Raw genomic sequence first — 12,786 nt, forward strand, 5'->3', positions numbered from 1 at the left:
AATATTAGGTTTTATTTTCTCTTTGAATAAATTATACATTCATAATTCAATCAATACGTATTTCAGGTGCATATCATTCTAAATCACTGTCTATCTATACTGCATTAACTTAAGTACTGCAGTCTTTTTCCATCTTTCACCAGACCATTATTCCCTTTGTCCCAGGTAAGAGATTCTAGCTATGAACAACAGCTATACAGGTATCCTGCAGAACTGTCTGTCGCTGTTATATTCAGGGGAGGGTATCTCCTGAGACAAAGTATGCAGCTTCCGGTGGGAGGGACGCACGTGGATGGAGCCAGGAGGGAGGAAAAGGGCACCAGATCAACTCTGGCGACCAATGAGTTGACAGATGCCACCACCAGATGGCCTTCCCAGTTTAACTACTCCTGCTTCCTCCTTCCCTTCTGGTAACCACTACAATTGATTTTATAATCTAAAAGGGTTGTTTGGTTTGATTTTGTTTTGTCCCATTCTTTCCTTCTTTTGTTTCTTTCTGTACCACATGTCAGTGAAATCATGCCTTGTTCGTCTTTCTCGGGCTTATTTCACCAAGTAAAATATCCTCTAAATCCATTCCCATTGTTACATATTCAGTTATCTTTTGTGCTTATGATTATCAGAACCGCTCACATGGTCTCTGCTCCTTAAGACATTCAGAGAGGCTTTATTGAGTCTCTAGAAGTTCCATAAATCTACTGGTCAGCAGCAACTGAAGAAATGATGTGATCCAATAGTTCTCAAACTTCATGCTTCTGTATATGAGCAAAATGCCCCCAAAGAATTTTGTGAACCAACTCAGGAGTATCAAAGTTTGACTTTGCTTCCTAAGACATTAAAACCAAAGCAATGCTAAACAAAATACTAGACCAACATCCATTATCACAACCACTGCAGTTTCACAATACGTAGTCACACAAAAAAGGACATGGACTCAATGTTTTTAAATTAAATAAGTTTGATAAGTTTTGTTCCATTAAAAACTCTTGCTTGTTTCTATTGCCTCTTCTCAGACCAGCCTGGTGTCTGGAGAATAATTGGTTAAGGCCTCAGCATCTCATTCCCCATCTAGACAGGGTACCCTCCCCCCGCCCCCTGTACACAGGCTTAAAGTTTCAGGGGATCTTCCATTAAAACCTGCATTCTTTGTCATAAGTCAGGAAGCAGTGCTAATCTCTGATTGGTGGATCTCCATTCCTTGTCACAAGGAATGATTTTACAGACCAAAACCCAGGTTAGAGGTGTGCGCATTGTTACCGGGATGCTTCTATTTTTCAGCTTCCTCACACAAGCTACAATATGCATATGTGCTATGGAAAACATGCATGCACACAAAATACATAAACACATACTTATATCCACATGTATACATGAGCACATAAACACAGGTACATATTCGTATACATGAGAGGGTACACCCAGCTGTGCTCAGAGGCTATTTTTAGGTCTGTGTCTGATGATGATCCGGGTACACAATGTGATGCCAGGGGTTTGAACTAAGATTGAGAGAACATAAAAACAGGTGCCTTAACCCCTGTACAGTTTCTCCAGCCCTATTTCTGCATATTTCAGGAATCACAAATTCATACCAATGCTTGTAATTCCAGCCCACTTATAAGAAGTTATTAAATGTTCTTCCTATTTCACATTTGCGTGTCCCTTTTTCCCTTTTTTGTAAAAACTTTGACACTTAATATGTTTACTTCACTGTATCATTGTCATCCCATTGCTCATCGATTTGCTCAAACAGACATCAGTAACGTCTCCATTGTGAGACTTGTTTTGTTGTTACTGTTTTTGGCATATCAAATACACTATGGGTAGCTTGCCAGGCTCTGCCGTGCGGGCAAGATACTCTCGGTAGATTGCCGGGCTCTCTGAGAGGCTCAGAGGAATCGAACCTGGGTCAGCCGCGTGCAAGACAAACGCCTTACCCGCTGTGCTAAAAAATTTCTGTGCTTTTCTATATTCCTCCTCCTTCAGTCTCTCTGTCTTCCCCTTCAATGTGATTATGTAATACATATTATTATTATCATTATTATTTTTGTGTGTGTCTGTTTGGGGTTTTTCTTTCACTTTTTAAATATGTAGAACATTAGTAGGCTTTCCAAACTCAGAGATGCACTCAGAGAAGTCTTTTTTTTTAATTTTCATAAAGTTTTTCACAATAATGGATTACGGTCAATATTTTGACACCAGTCCCACCACCAATACACCTTTCCACCACCATTTTTTTTAACTTTCCCACCACCACTCAAACCTGCCAAAAGGCAGTTGTTAGATAATTTATTTTGTATTATTTGTTATGAATAACCTAAGATGTGGCATGGCCTCAAGAGCAGCCACACATTCCTGGGATTTTAAAATTTTAGATATTTAGGGTCTGGAGAAATCTCTGCAGGTTCCGAGATTCTTTTGTGTGTATCTGGATCATGGCCTTTAAGGAGCTTAAATAGCAGTGGAGGCAGCTCATGGGCATGACCTCCAGGGTCTCACAGGGATGGGAGATGAGAGGGACCAGCCCATCCCCTATCCCTTGAGGCCTGGTGTTTACTGTCACTCTGATCCTGAGAACCTGGGCTTCTCACTGGGTTCTGGAAGTTGGCGGCTGCCAGGATTCCTAGAGGGCAGGTCACTCAGAGAAGTCTTAATGCTGCTATGAATTAATCACCGATTTGGGCTTCTAACATCTTCCTCATGTTTCTCTTTGTAATGCTAAACAGGTTTTTTTTCTTCTTTTCTTTTCTTTCCTATACAAAGTATAAGTCTGTAAAATCACTTATTAGATATGCTTCTATATTTTCTTTGTAGTGAAGCAAAATAGCTATTTCACACCATTTTTATTGATACAGGGATTTGCAACATCTTAAATTATGCTTTCTATGAATGCATCCCTCCGATACCACAACCACTACCAGGGACTGTGCTTCCCTCCACCAATATCCCAGGGACCCGTCCCATCCCTCTTCCCCCACCCCATGTAAGTTCAGTTCTATAGACAAAATCTTCAGTTCTGATGACTTTGACCAGTTACTGTTATCTTACTATGTTTTTTTTTTAAATCTCATAACAAAACAGTTTTTATTGAATGAAATTGCCTTAGAGAAGTGTGAGAAGAGAAAAATAGAAATACGTGCTCAAGAGAGAACACAGGCTTGGGGAGGAAAAACCTGTATTTTGTTTTCATCATTTATTTTCACCTGAAATCACTCCATAATAGTTGACCTTCCTCACCCTCTTTCTAGTTGTCAAAACCTGAGTATAATCTTAACTAATCTTCAGCCTTACCAGGTCTGCAGAATGACAAAACAAGGGAAAGAAACATATCCAAGAGTAACATAGACACACACAAAGTGCCTGTTAAATCCCCTGCTTCTCCCACTCCTGTCTTCTGATTTACATGCAAACTTTGTGTATTTTCTTATATTCCCATCACTGTTTTATGTTATGGTTTATTCCTTTAAAATCATTTGAAATATGGAGTTGAGATGAAAGAGAGAGAGAGAGAGAGAGAGAGAGAGAGAGAGAGAGGTGTTGTGTGTGTGTGTGTGTGTGTGTGTGTGTGTGTGTGTGTGTGTGTGTGAGATTAGTCCATCATCTTGAAACTCAACTGCCAGCTTTTAAGGCTTGATAGTGAATAGAATGATTAAGGAAGAGTATGAATGTGGGGAGAAAACATTGAGAACAAAAAAAGATGAACTATCTAATTATCCCCTAACAGCCCCAGGAAATAATATCATTTCAGGCACTACCATTTTAAAAAAATCTGTTTCCAAACTTTGGAAAGAATCTTATTTGAATATGTTCTCCAGATTGACTGGCTCCTCTCCGCCCCTGCCTTTCCCTCCAGGGAGCCATGCTCAGGTTTCAGGACAGACGCAGAACAGAAGGTTGAAGAGGTTGAAGCCTCCCTGGGGCTAGAATAAATGTGTTTTAGAAAAATGTACTTTAGGCCCGAAGACTGTGCTGATGTGATCATTGATCTCTGGCTGCTTGTGCGACTTTTCCCCACAGCTGTGATTCCTTCAGTTTAGCTATGCTTCCTGAAGATGCCCCTGCCATCCTGGACGCCTTGCCAGAAGAAGACAGACTGGAAACCTTAGAACGGTACTCTCTTCCTTCCTTTCTTTGTCTTTCTTTCTTTCTTTCTTTCTTTCTTTCTTTCTTTCTTTCTTTCTTTCTTTCTTTCTTTCTTTCTTTCTTTCTTTCTTTCTTTCTTTCTTTTCTTTATTCCTTCCTTTCTTTCTTCCTTCCTCCCTTCCTTCCTTCCTTCCTTCCTTCCTCCCTCCCTCCCTTCCTTCCTTTCTCTTCTTTCTTCCTTCCTTCCTTCCTTCCTTCCTTCCTTCCTTTCTTTCTTTCTTTCTTTCTTTCTTTCTTTCTTTCTTTCTTTCTTTCTTTCTTTCTTTCTTTCTTTCTTTCTTTCTTTTTTCTTCCTTCCTTCCTTCCTTCCTTCCTTCCTTTCTTTCTTTCTTTCTTCCTTTCTTCCTTTCTTTCTTTCTTTCTTTCTTTCTTTCTCTCTCTTTCTTTTCTTTCTTTCTTTCTTTCTTTCTTTCTTTCTTTCTTTCTTTCTTTCTTTCTTTCTTTCTTTCTTTCTTTCTTTCTTTCTTTCTCTCTCTCTTTCTTTCTTTCTTTCTTTCTTTCTCTCTTTCTTTATCTTTCTCTCTTTCTTTCCTTCTTTCTTTCTTCCTTTCTTTCTCTCTTTCTTTCTTTCTCTTTCTTTCTTTCTTTCTTTCTTTCTTTCTTTCTTTCTTTCTTTCTTTCTTTCTTTCTTTCTTTCTTTCTTTCTCTCTCTCTCCCTCTCTCTCTCTTTCTCTCTCCCTCCCCTTCCTTTCTTTCAGCTTTTGGTCTCAATAACCAAGCTCAGTGCTGTGAGAGTAAGAGCACAATACCTGAGTTTGCAGATAAAGAAGTAAAGGCTAATATCCATCCAGACACTCATTAGCTAAAAGGTTCGAAATGTGGTCAGAAGTTGGTGCCAAGATGTTGAAGAAGGGTTCCCTGTGAGATTCCCCAAGACAAAAACTGCAACAAAATACAGAGCGATCACAAAAGCCAGCCTTGAAGCCTTTCAATGCATGGGAGTAACCTGGGAATAGCTCCCATGAGGAACTTTGGAAAGGCAGAGTTTGAACAATAAAACACCAAGAGGAAGGAGAGGAGGCGTGGAGACACAGAATGTGTCCAGGGGAAGAGGAATAACAGGGAAGGTAAACAGAAAAGAAGCAAGGCGCCAAAACTCTGCAGCCAGCCTCATGGATCTCCGTCCTCACTGAGCAGGAGGCCAGGGCGGGGCCTGGGCAGGTCTCGGGCTGGCAGTTGCAGTGGATGCACATCTTCCTGGGCAGGGAAGCAAACCACTGACACTTGAAGCTGAAGTGAAGAGAGAAGCCCACCCAGGTGAAGAGAGAAGCCACCAGCCTCATCCATTACTTCTAAGTGCAGGCATTCTCTCAGAGTCAGAGAGGGACAGTGTTTGCTCCAAAGACAAAGGGAAATCGTTTCTGTTGTATGTGGCTGCCTAGACTTAAAAACTGTAGCAATAAAGCCAAGATATGGCACCAAAAACTGAATCCTGGAGGGCAACTCTGGTCAGCAATGCACAGTCTCAGCAGTGGTTGGAAGCAATACAAACTTAGCCCGCAGGCTTTGTGTGCAGTTGGCCAATGTGAACCCTGAACTGCCACACAGACACACCCTTAGATCTCACAGTGCTCTACACAATGAAAAAGGAAAGGAACCCACATATACGAAAGGACCAAAAGCTGTCTTCAAGGGCTGAGTGAGTGCCTTCTCTGCAGGCAGGACGTCAGGCTCAACTTCTGGCACCACTTGGTCTCCCACAAAAAGTTGAAAAGGTCCCAACTTGGTCTCAAAGGACACAAGAGCTCTCTGTATCTCTTGGATAAATCCTTCAAAGATGTTTACGATGGCAAGGATGTCCACTGAATTGAGGAAAGCAATAGAAGAGACATCCATCGAGGAAAGAGAAAGCAAGATGATGTGAGAATATTGTAATCAGAAGTCATTGAACTGAAGAACTCAGTAGATGAACTAAAAAACACAATAGAGAAACTCAGCAGCAGAGCAATAGAATCCAGAGTATGAATCAGTTCTCTTGAGAATAAAATTCATGAGACTATCAAAAAGAACAGAAGTAGATAGGAATTAAGAAAAATTTTTTAAAAAATCAGAGATCATTGAGACAATTTCAAGAGAAAAACAAACTTTCAAATTATAAGGGATAAAGATAGGGAAAAATCATTAAAGAAATTATTGCTGAGAACTTTACCAATCTGAGGACTGAAGTGCTAGTACAGCTGGTAGGGCATTTGCCTTGCATGTAGTCGACCTAGGTTTGATCCCCAAACTCCACCTGGTTCTGCGGGCATAACCAGGAGTAAGACTTGAGCACCCCAGGTGTGGCCCCATAACAACAAAAAGCAGTAACAACAACAACAACAACAACAACAGCAGCACTTTACTAATCTGAGGATTAAGCTATATTCATAGATCCAAGAAGCTCAGAGTTTCAAATAAACCCAAAGATAAGAAAACCAAGACATGTATAATTAAAATGAAAACTATAGATGCCTGACACAGGATCAAAGAAGAAATTTAGATGTAACATACTCTGCTAACTAGGAGATGTATGATATAGCAAATAAATTGTTGTTGTTGTTGTTGTTGTTGTTGCTATTATTATTTGCTCATAGTCATTAGTCCAGCTGGCTTTCCCGGTGTCCTAGAAAAGTATGATACTAAAAACATAAAATGGAGAGGAATTGTACAGACTTAAATTTGTAGGCTCTTCAGGAGCCCAAAAGATGAGAGACAGAGGTAGAGCTGAGTGGATCAGAAGGTTTGGGTGGTCACGTGAACTTGTGTTAGTAGTTGAAAGTTGGGTAGGTTGAGAGACATAAAGAAATATAAGTCCCAAGTCAAGGTATTTGAATTTGATTTTACTGGAGAGCACGCATATGATATAAGAGCATGCCTGAGATATCCTTGAATCTCATGTTTCCATCCCCTTTTAAACACTCTTACATGTGGGACTGTAAGACACCTTACATGCATCCAATCTGGGTTTATTCCCTGGTTGAACCACACATGGTCCCTTGAGTACCTCTGGGAGTGATCTCTGAGCACAGAGTCAGGAGTAATCCCTGAACACCACCAGATGTGGTTCAAAACCCCAAATTTTTTAATTAAAAATTTATGCTTTTACATGTAACCAGTCCTATCCAAGATGTACATCTAGTGCTTCTAAGACATGGCTCCACAGTAATACTGGGAACTACCTAAGTGCCCAGAGATCAGGATCCAGTCTGAATAGGAAGGTTGAAGTGTCTTGCGCTCAAATGTTCACTGCCTGAGGGTAGTTCCTCAGAGTGCTCCAACCCTTGCCAACTGACTCACATTTCCTTGAGATTCAGAAAAACGAATTCTGTCTGATCATGCCTGCTAAGAAGATACTTAAGAGACCAAGATACAGTTAACTCCTCTCCACTCAGCCCTGATATGTGTCCAGTGGGAACATAGTTTCCTCCTCTTTGAGGCGTGTAGTCTATCACAAAGTGGGGGCTGGAGGGAAGGTACTGGGGAGCTGGGAATCAAACCCATAGACTCATGCATCAAGTCTACCACCGGGCTACATACCCTTCTTCATTGTGACCTCATCTTGATTATTGATTTATTGATATTTACAAAGTTGTTCATGATTGGGCTTCAGTCATAATATTCAGTCATAATGGTCCAACACCCATCCCTTCACCAGTATACATTTCCTACCACCAATGGCCCCAGTTCCCTTCCCCATCCCAATCTCCTTTTGGGCATTATGGTTTGCAATAAAAATAAAAGTTATCGTATCTACCCCTTTATCTACTTTCAACACTCAGTTCTTGTCCAGAGTGATCACTTCTATTATAATCTCATCTTTAAATAGAATGAATAATAGTACCTACTTTAAGGTTGAAGAGTTATCTCCAAGGTCTGAGTACATACTCTGCAAGCAGGAGTCTCGGCCCAATCCCTGGCACCTCTTGGTCTCCCACCAGGTATGGACCCAAAGCAAGGAAACAAACAAATTAGCACCTAACTTCAGGGGACTAGTCATACTAAAAAGAGATAATGATGATGCCAACAAAAAGCATGAGAGCAATAATAACTAGCATTTACTGAGCAGTAAAGGTGTTGCAGGCACAGCACTTCTCCAGCCATCTCATTTAGGGTCCACCATAAGGTCTTATTATTATCTCCACGTTAGAGATGAGGAAATTGCAAAACACCAGAGTGATGATTCACATAGAGCAGCTGCCTGGTTAAAATTGGCTTCAATGGTAGGGGGCAGGAACAATTTTTGCCGATTCCAATGGTCCTTTCCTGAATGGAACATTGCTGTACCTGCCTTCGTTTTTCTCAGCAGAGCTGCGTTCCTGATGGCAGTTCTAAACTTTGAAACCTTTTTTGAGCTGTTACTGCTTAGTTTGCTATTGAAACTCAAGGCTTCCCAAGCTCCCTTGAAGCTCAGGCATGGATTTAACCAGGTTTACCAAAGAATATGAGTAGATCTGAAATCCTCCACTTCTAAGCCTTAGCACAGCAAGTGTTACTCATCATGCACTCTCACAGTTTCACTCTAACTGGAACCTATACATGCAGTAACCCAATTTTTTGCCATCAAATAACAAAACTGTGACCCATGATCAACTCTGACCTGCCACCTATTTCTGTCAATAAAGTTTTATTGTAATGCAGACACGCCCATTCACTCACGTGTCTTTCGATTCCTCTTGGATTACAACAGGAGAGGTGAGTCATTGTAAGAGACCCTAGGCTGTACAACGCCCTTTCCAGAAAGAGCCTATGAACTCCACTCCGAGGGACAGGGCAGCACTAGGTCCTTTCCGTTCTAGGGCATTTGCTTTGCACGCGGCCGACCTGGGTTCAATTCCTCCGCCCCTCTCGGAGAGCCCAGCAAGCTACCGAGAGTATCTTGCCCACATGGCAGAGCCTGGCAAGCTACCCGTGGCGTATTCGACATGCCATAAACAGTAACAACAAGTCTCACAATGGAGATGTTACTGGTGCATGCTCGAGCAAATCGATGAGCAATGGGCTGACAGTGATACAGTGGTACAGTGATGTTTACAATTTTAAAGCTGTTATGACTTTATTTTTCTTTGCTAATGATATGCAGAATATAGTCTTGAGTGATTTCCATCTTTTAAAACCATTCAGGGCTCTTTATGCCCCAAGATATGGTCAATAAAGTGAATGTTCTATGTATGCTTGGAAAAAATATGAGGTTTTGGTTTTCTTTTTTTTTTTTTTTTTTGAGGTTTGGGGTCACTCCCAGCAATGCTCATGGGTTACTCTAAGCTCTGTGCTAAGGAATTACTCCTGGCGATACTATGGATACTCCTGGGACCATATGGGGTTGCCAGGGATTTAACCCAGGTCAGTTGCATGCAAGGCAAGTGTCCTATATGCTGTACTATCTTTCCAGGCTTGAACAGGATATGAATTCTCTAATCCTGGTTAAAAACTGTTTCTTCACTATACCTCCAATTATTTATGAGTGGTAGGCAATTCATCAGTTTTATGCTTTCTTTAACATAAAACTAGACAAAAGGAAGTGGAACTAATGCTGAAAGCCATAAGAACTGCATAATTCCTAAATGACCACAGTTCTATTTGGGGAGCAAACAAAAATGTTCGTGAACCATTTTTATTCCTTTTTAGAGAACTTTGTGAACAGAATATGGAAGTTACATTAACACCAGGAATGATAGAATTGGAATTCCCTATGCTGGATGACAAGGACTCCAAGAAGGAGAAGTAAGTGGATGTTCTCAGTCTTAGAAAAAGTAGTCTTGGATAAAATTTGGCCTAGATGATTAGAGCTATCATGTTGTCAGAATCTAAGTATCTCAGGCTTCAAAAGAGACAGATTTATTTAGATGTATGTTTTATTTTCTGTGCTATCATGTTCCTTCAGATGTGTTGGCAAGTAGACCTTTCAAAACTAAATTCAGGGGCTGAAGCAGATAGGGTGCTTGCCTTGCACAGGGCCCACCCTGGCTCAATTCCCGGCACCCCTTATGGTTTCCAGGAGCACCATCAGAGCCAGGAGTAACCCCTGAGCACTGCTGGGTGTGACCCGAAAATAAAATCAAAAAGGAAGATAGAAAGAATAATGGAGGGGCCGGAGCGATAGCACAGCGGGTAGGGCGTTTGCCTTGCACGCGGCCGACCCGGGTTCGATCCCCGGCATCCCATATGGTCCCCCAAGCACTGCCAGGAGTAATTCTTGAGTGCAAAGCCAGGAGTAACCCCTGAGCATCGCTGGGTGTGACCCAAAAAGAAAAAAAAAAAAAAAGAGAAAAAAAAAAAAAAAGAAAGAATAATGGAAAGGAAGGAAGGAAGGAAGGAAGGAAGGAAGGAAGGAAGGAAGGAAGGAAGGAAGGAAGGAAGGAAGGAAGGAAGGAAGGAAGGAAGGAAGGAAAGAAGGAAGGAAGGAAGGAAGGAAGGAAGGAAGGAAGGAAGGAAGGAAGGAAGGAAGGAAGGAAGGGTGGGAGGGAGGGAGGAAGGAAGGAAATTCAACTTTTCCATTTGTTGTCATTTCATTTTGTAACTTAATTGCTTCTGAGTGGTAGATAAATGATTTTCATTCAGTGTAAGGATTCAGACTCTGCATATATATGAACTTGGGGGTAAATTTCAGCTCCATCATGTATCACCAGGGCACTCTTCCGCAAAGTTACTGATCCTCTGTAGCTGGGTCTCAGTTTCCTCATTTGTCACAGGCAGAAAATAAAATCTCTCTCAAAGGTAATTTTGGGAATTGAATGAGATGCCAGTCTTAAGGCATGTGACTGATTGTTTGATGTAAAGTGAACATTTAGCAAATGTTTCTTCTTCTTTCTGCCTCCCCTTCAGGGGCTCATTAGGCAAACATCCTCATAAGTCTGAAAAAAAATAATAATTCTGCAGATAATATTTCAGTTAGCTTATACATTTGAAATTCAAGGTAAACTTTTATTTATTTAATTTATTTATGGTTTGGGCCTACCCTAGCAATGCTCAGGGATTACTCCTTGTTCTGCAATCAGGAATCACTCCTGGCAGTGCTCAGGAGAATGTATGGGATGCTGGGGATTGAACCTGGTCAGCTGCATGCAAGGCAAGAGCCTTACGTGCTATGCTATCTCTCTAGCTCCTCAAGGTATACATTTTTTTTTTTGCTTTTTGGGTCACACCCGGCGATGCTCAGGGGTCACTCCTGGCTCTGCACTCAGGAATTACCCCTGGCGGTGCTCAGGGGACCATATGGGATGCTGGGAATTGAACCCAGGTCGGCCAAATGCAAGGCAAATGCCCTACCCTCTGTGCTATCACTCCAGCCCCATCCTCAAGGTATACATTTTTAAAGAATACTTTCTTATTAAAATAAGAAAATATAAAGAAGAATATCAGGAATAGAATCAAAATAATAATCAGACATTGAGAGGTAGTAACTTATATTGATGTATTGTCTTCCAAATATTTACTTATAGTCTTCCAAAGAAATGGAAAAATACATATATATAAACAAAGTTCAATCATCTAATAATATTGTTTTTCTTCTAAGTACTTATTTAGAAATATCTCATAAATGTCCTTATAAATACATGCATGCCTCTTTATATTTTATGGATTGACAGATCTAATCTTTAAACCAACCCTCTAGCAATGATCTTGTAAATCTTTTCAATGTTTGGTTCTAAACCGTCATACTCCAACAGACATCCCTGAGTCATAAATTCTTGGAAATTTATCCAGTGGTTTCTTTGGGATAAATTTCTAGGAGGCAAATGCTGAACCAAAGTGCATCTGAAATACATAATATTGACTACTCCATCGCGTTGCAGAGGGTAACCAGCATCCCTCTGAGGGAGCGCAGGACCTGCCCTATCAAAACCCTGAGCACCACCAAACACTGTCCTGTGGCCTCTTTACCAGTACAGATATTCAAAACGACCATCTAGTTTTACTTTCAACTTCTTGGTGTGTACAAGTGATATTAAAACTTGTAAAAAAAAATATTTTTCTCCTTTCTGAGAGGCTGTTTCATCTCTTTTTGCAGGAAGTATTTGCCTCGTTCTAAGTTGTAAGAATGCTTCCTACCTCAGTAATGGTCTTTCATATCTATAACATCATCTCAGCTTGCCTTCTAACATTTTGTGATGCCTTGTTCTATCCATACATATAATTTCACGTATAAGTATATGGTTGTATAAATATTCCCAGCTTGTCTGAGTGCTCACGGACAAATTCTGAGTCCAGCAGAGGGCGCTGGTGGGAGCCGGCAGTGATTACTAACCCCCTTGTCTCTTTAGGGAGGTGAAAGACCAAGCGCCGCCGCTTGAAGTGGGAGAGAAGGTGCTAGAGGAGATGAAGAATCTGCGGAGCAAAGCCATCAACTCGCACTTGATTCTCGAATAAGAGACACCAGCGGGGCCGGTCCTCTCATTTGCTTGCTCCTGGTCCTTGGTACCCAATTACGTCCCAGTCATTTTTTGCAATGCAAGTTTCTAGGGAACAAGAAAGTGTGGATGACGGGTATGTTTTTAACTGATCAGAATTTGTAAGAAACAAATAAAAGTCATTAGTCTGCTGGTGGTGTTGAAGCCTCGTGGTGCGGGACCCGTGTTGGCAGCGCCGCCTCAGGGCAGGGTGGGAGGCGCGCGGGGCTGTGCTGGAGCCTTTGGGGGCTGGGGGCCTAGGGGCGCAGAGCAGGCTTTG

General features: G+C 41.3%; 1 protein-coding gene across 1 annotated transcript in view; it reads left to right on the plus strand.

Annotated features, from left to right (window-relative positions):
* The window catches only part of CFAP221 (cilia and flagella associated protein 221), an 89,599-nt gene extending 77,025 nt beyond the window's left edge, over positions 1-12,574 (plus strand). The window contains exons 22-24 of the mRNA XM_055122322.1: positions 4,015-4,107; positions 9,745-9,840; positions 12,381-12,574. Of these exons, the coding sequence (XP_054978297.1) occupies positions 4,015-4,107; positions 9,745-9,840; positions 12,381-12,486 (295 nt within the window). The 3' untranslated portion in view covers positions 12,487-12,574. The remainder of the gene's footprint in view (positions 1-4,014; positions 4,108-9,744; positions 9,841-12,380) is intronic.
* Positions 12,575-12,786: the final 212 nt, after the last annotated feature.

The sequence above is a fragment of the Sorex araneus genome, chromosome X (genome assembly GCF_027595985.1).
Source record: "Sorex araneus isolate mSorAra2 chromosome X, mSorAra2.pri, whole genome shotgun sequence".
Classification (NCBI taxonomy): domain Eukaryota; kingdom Metazoa; phylum Chordata; class Mammalia; order Eulipotyphla; family Soricidae; genus Sorex; species Sorex araneus.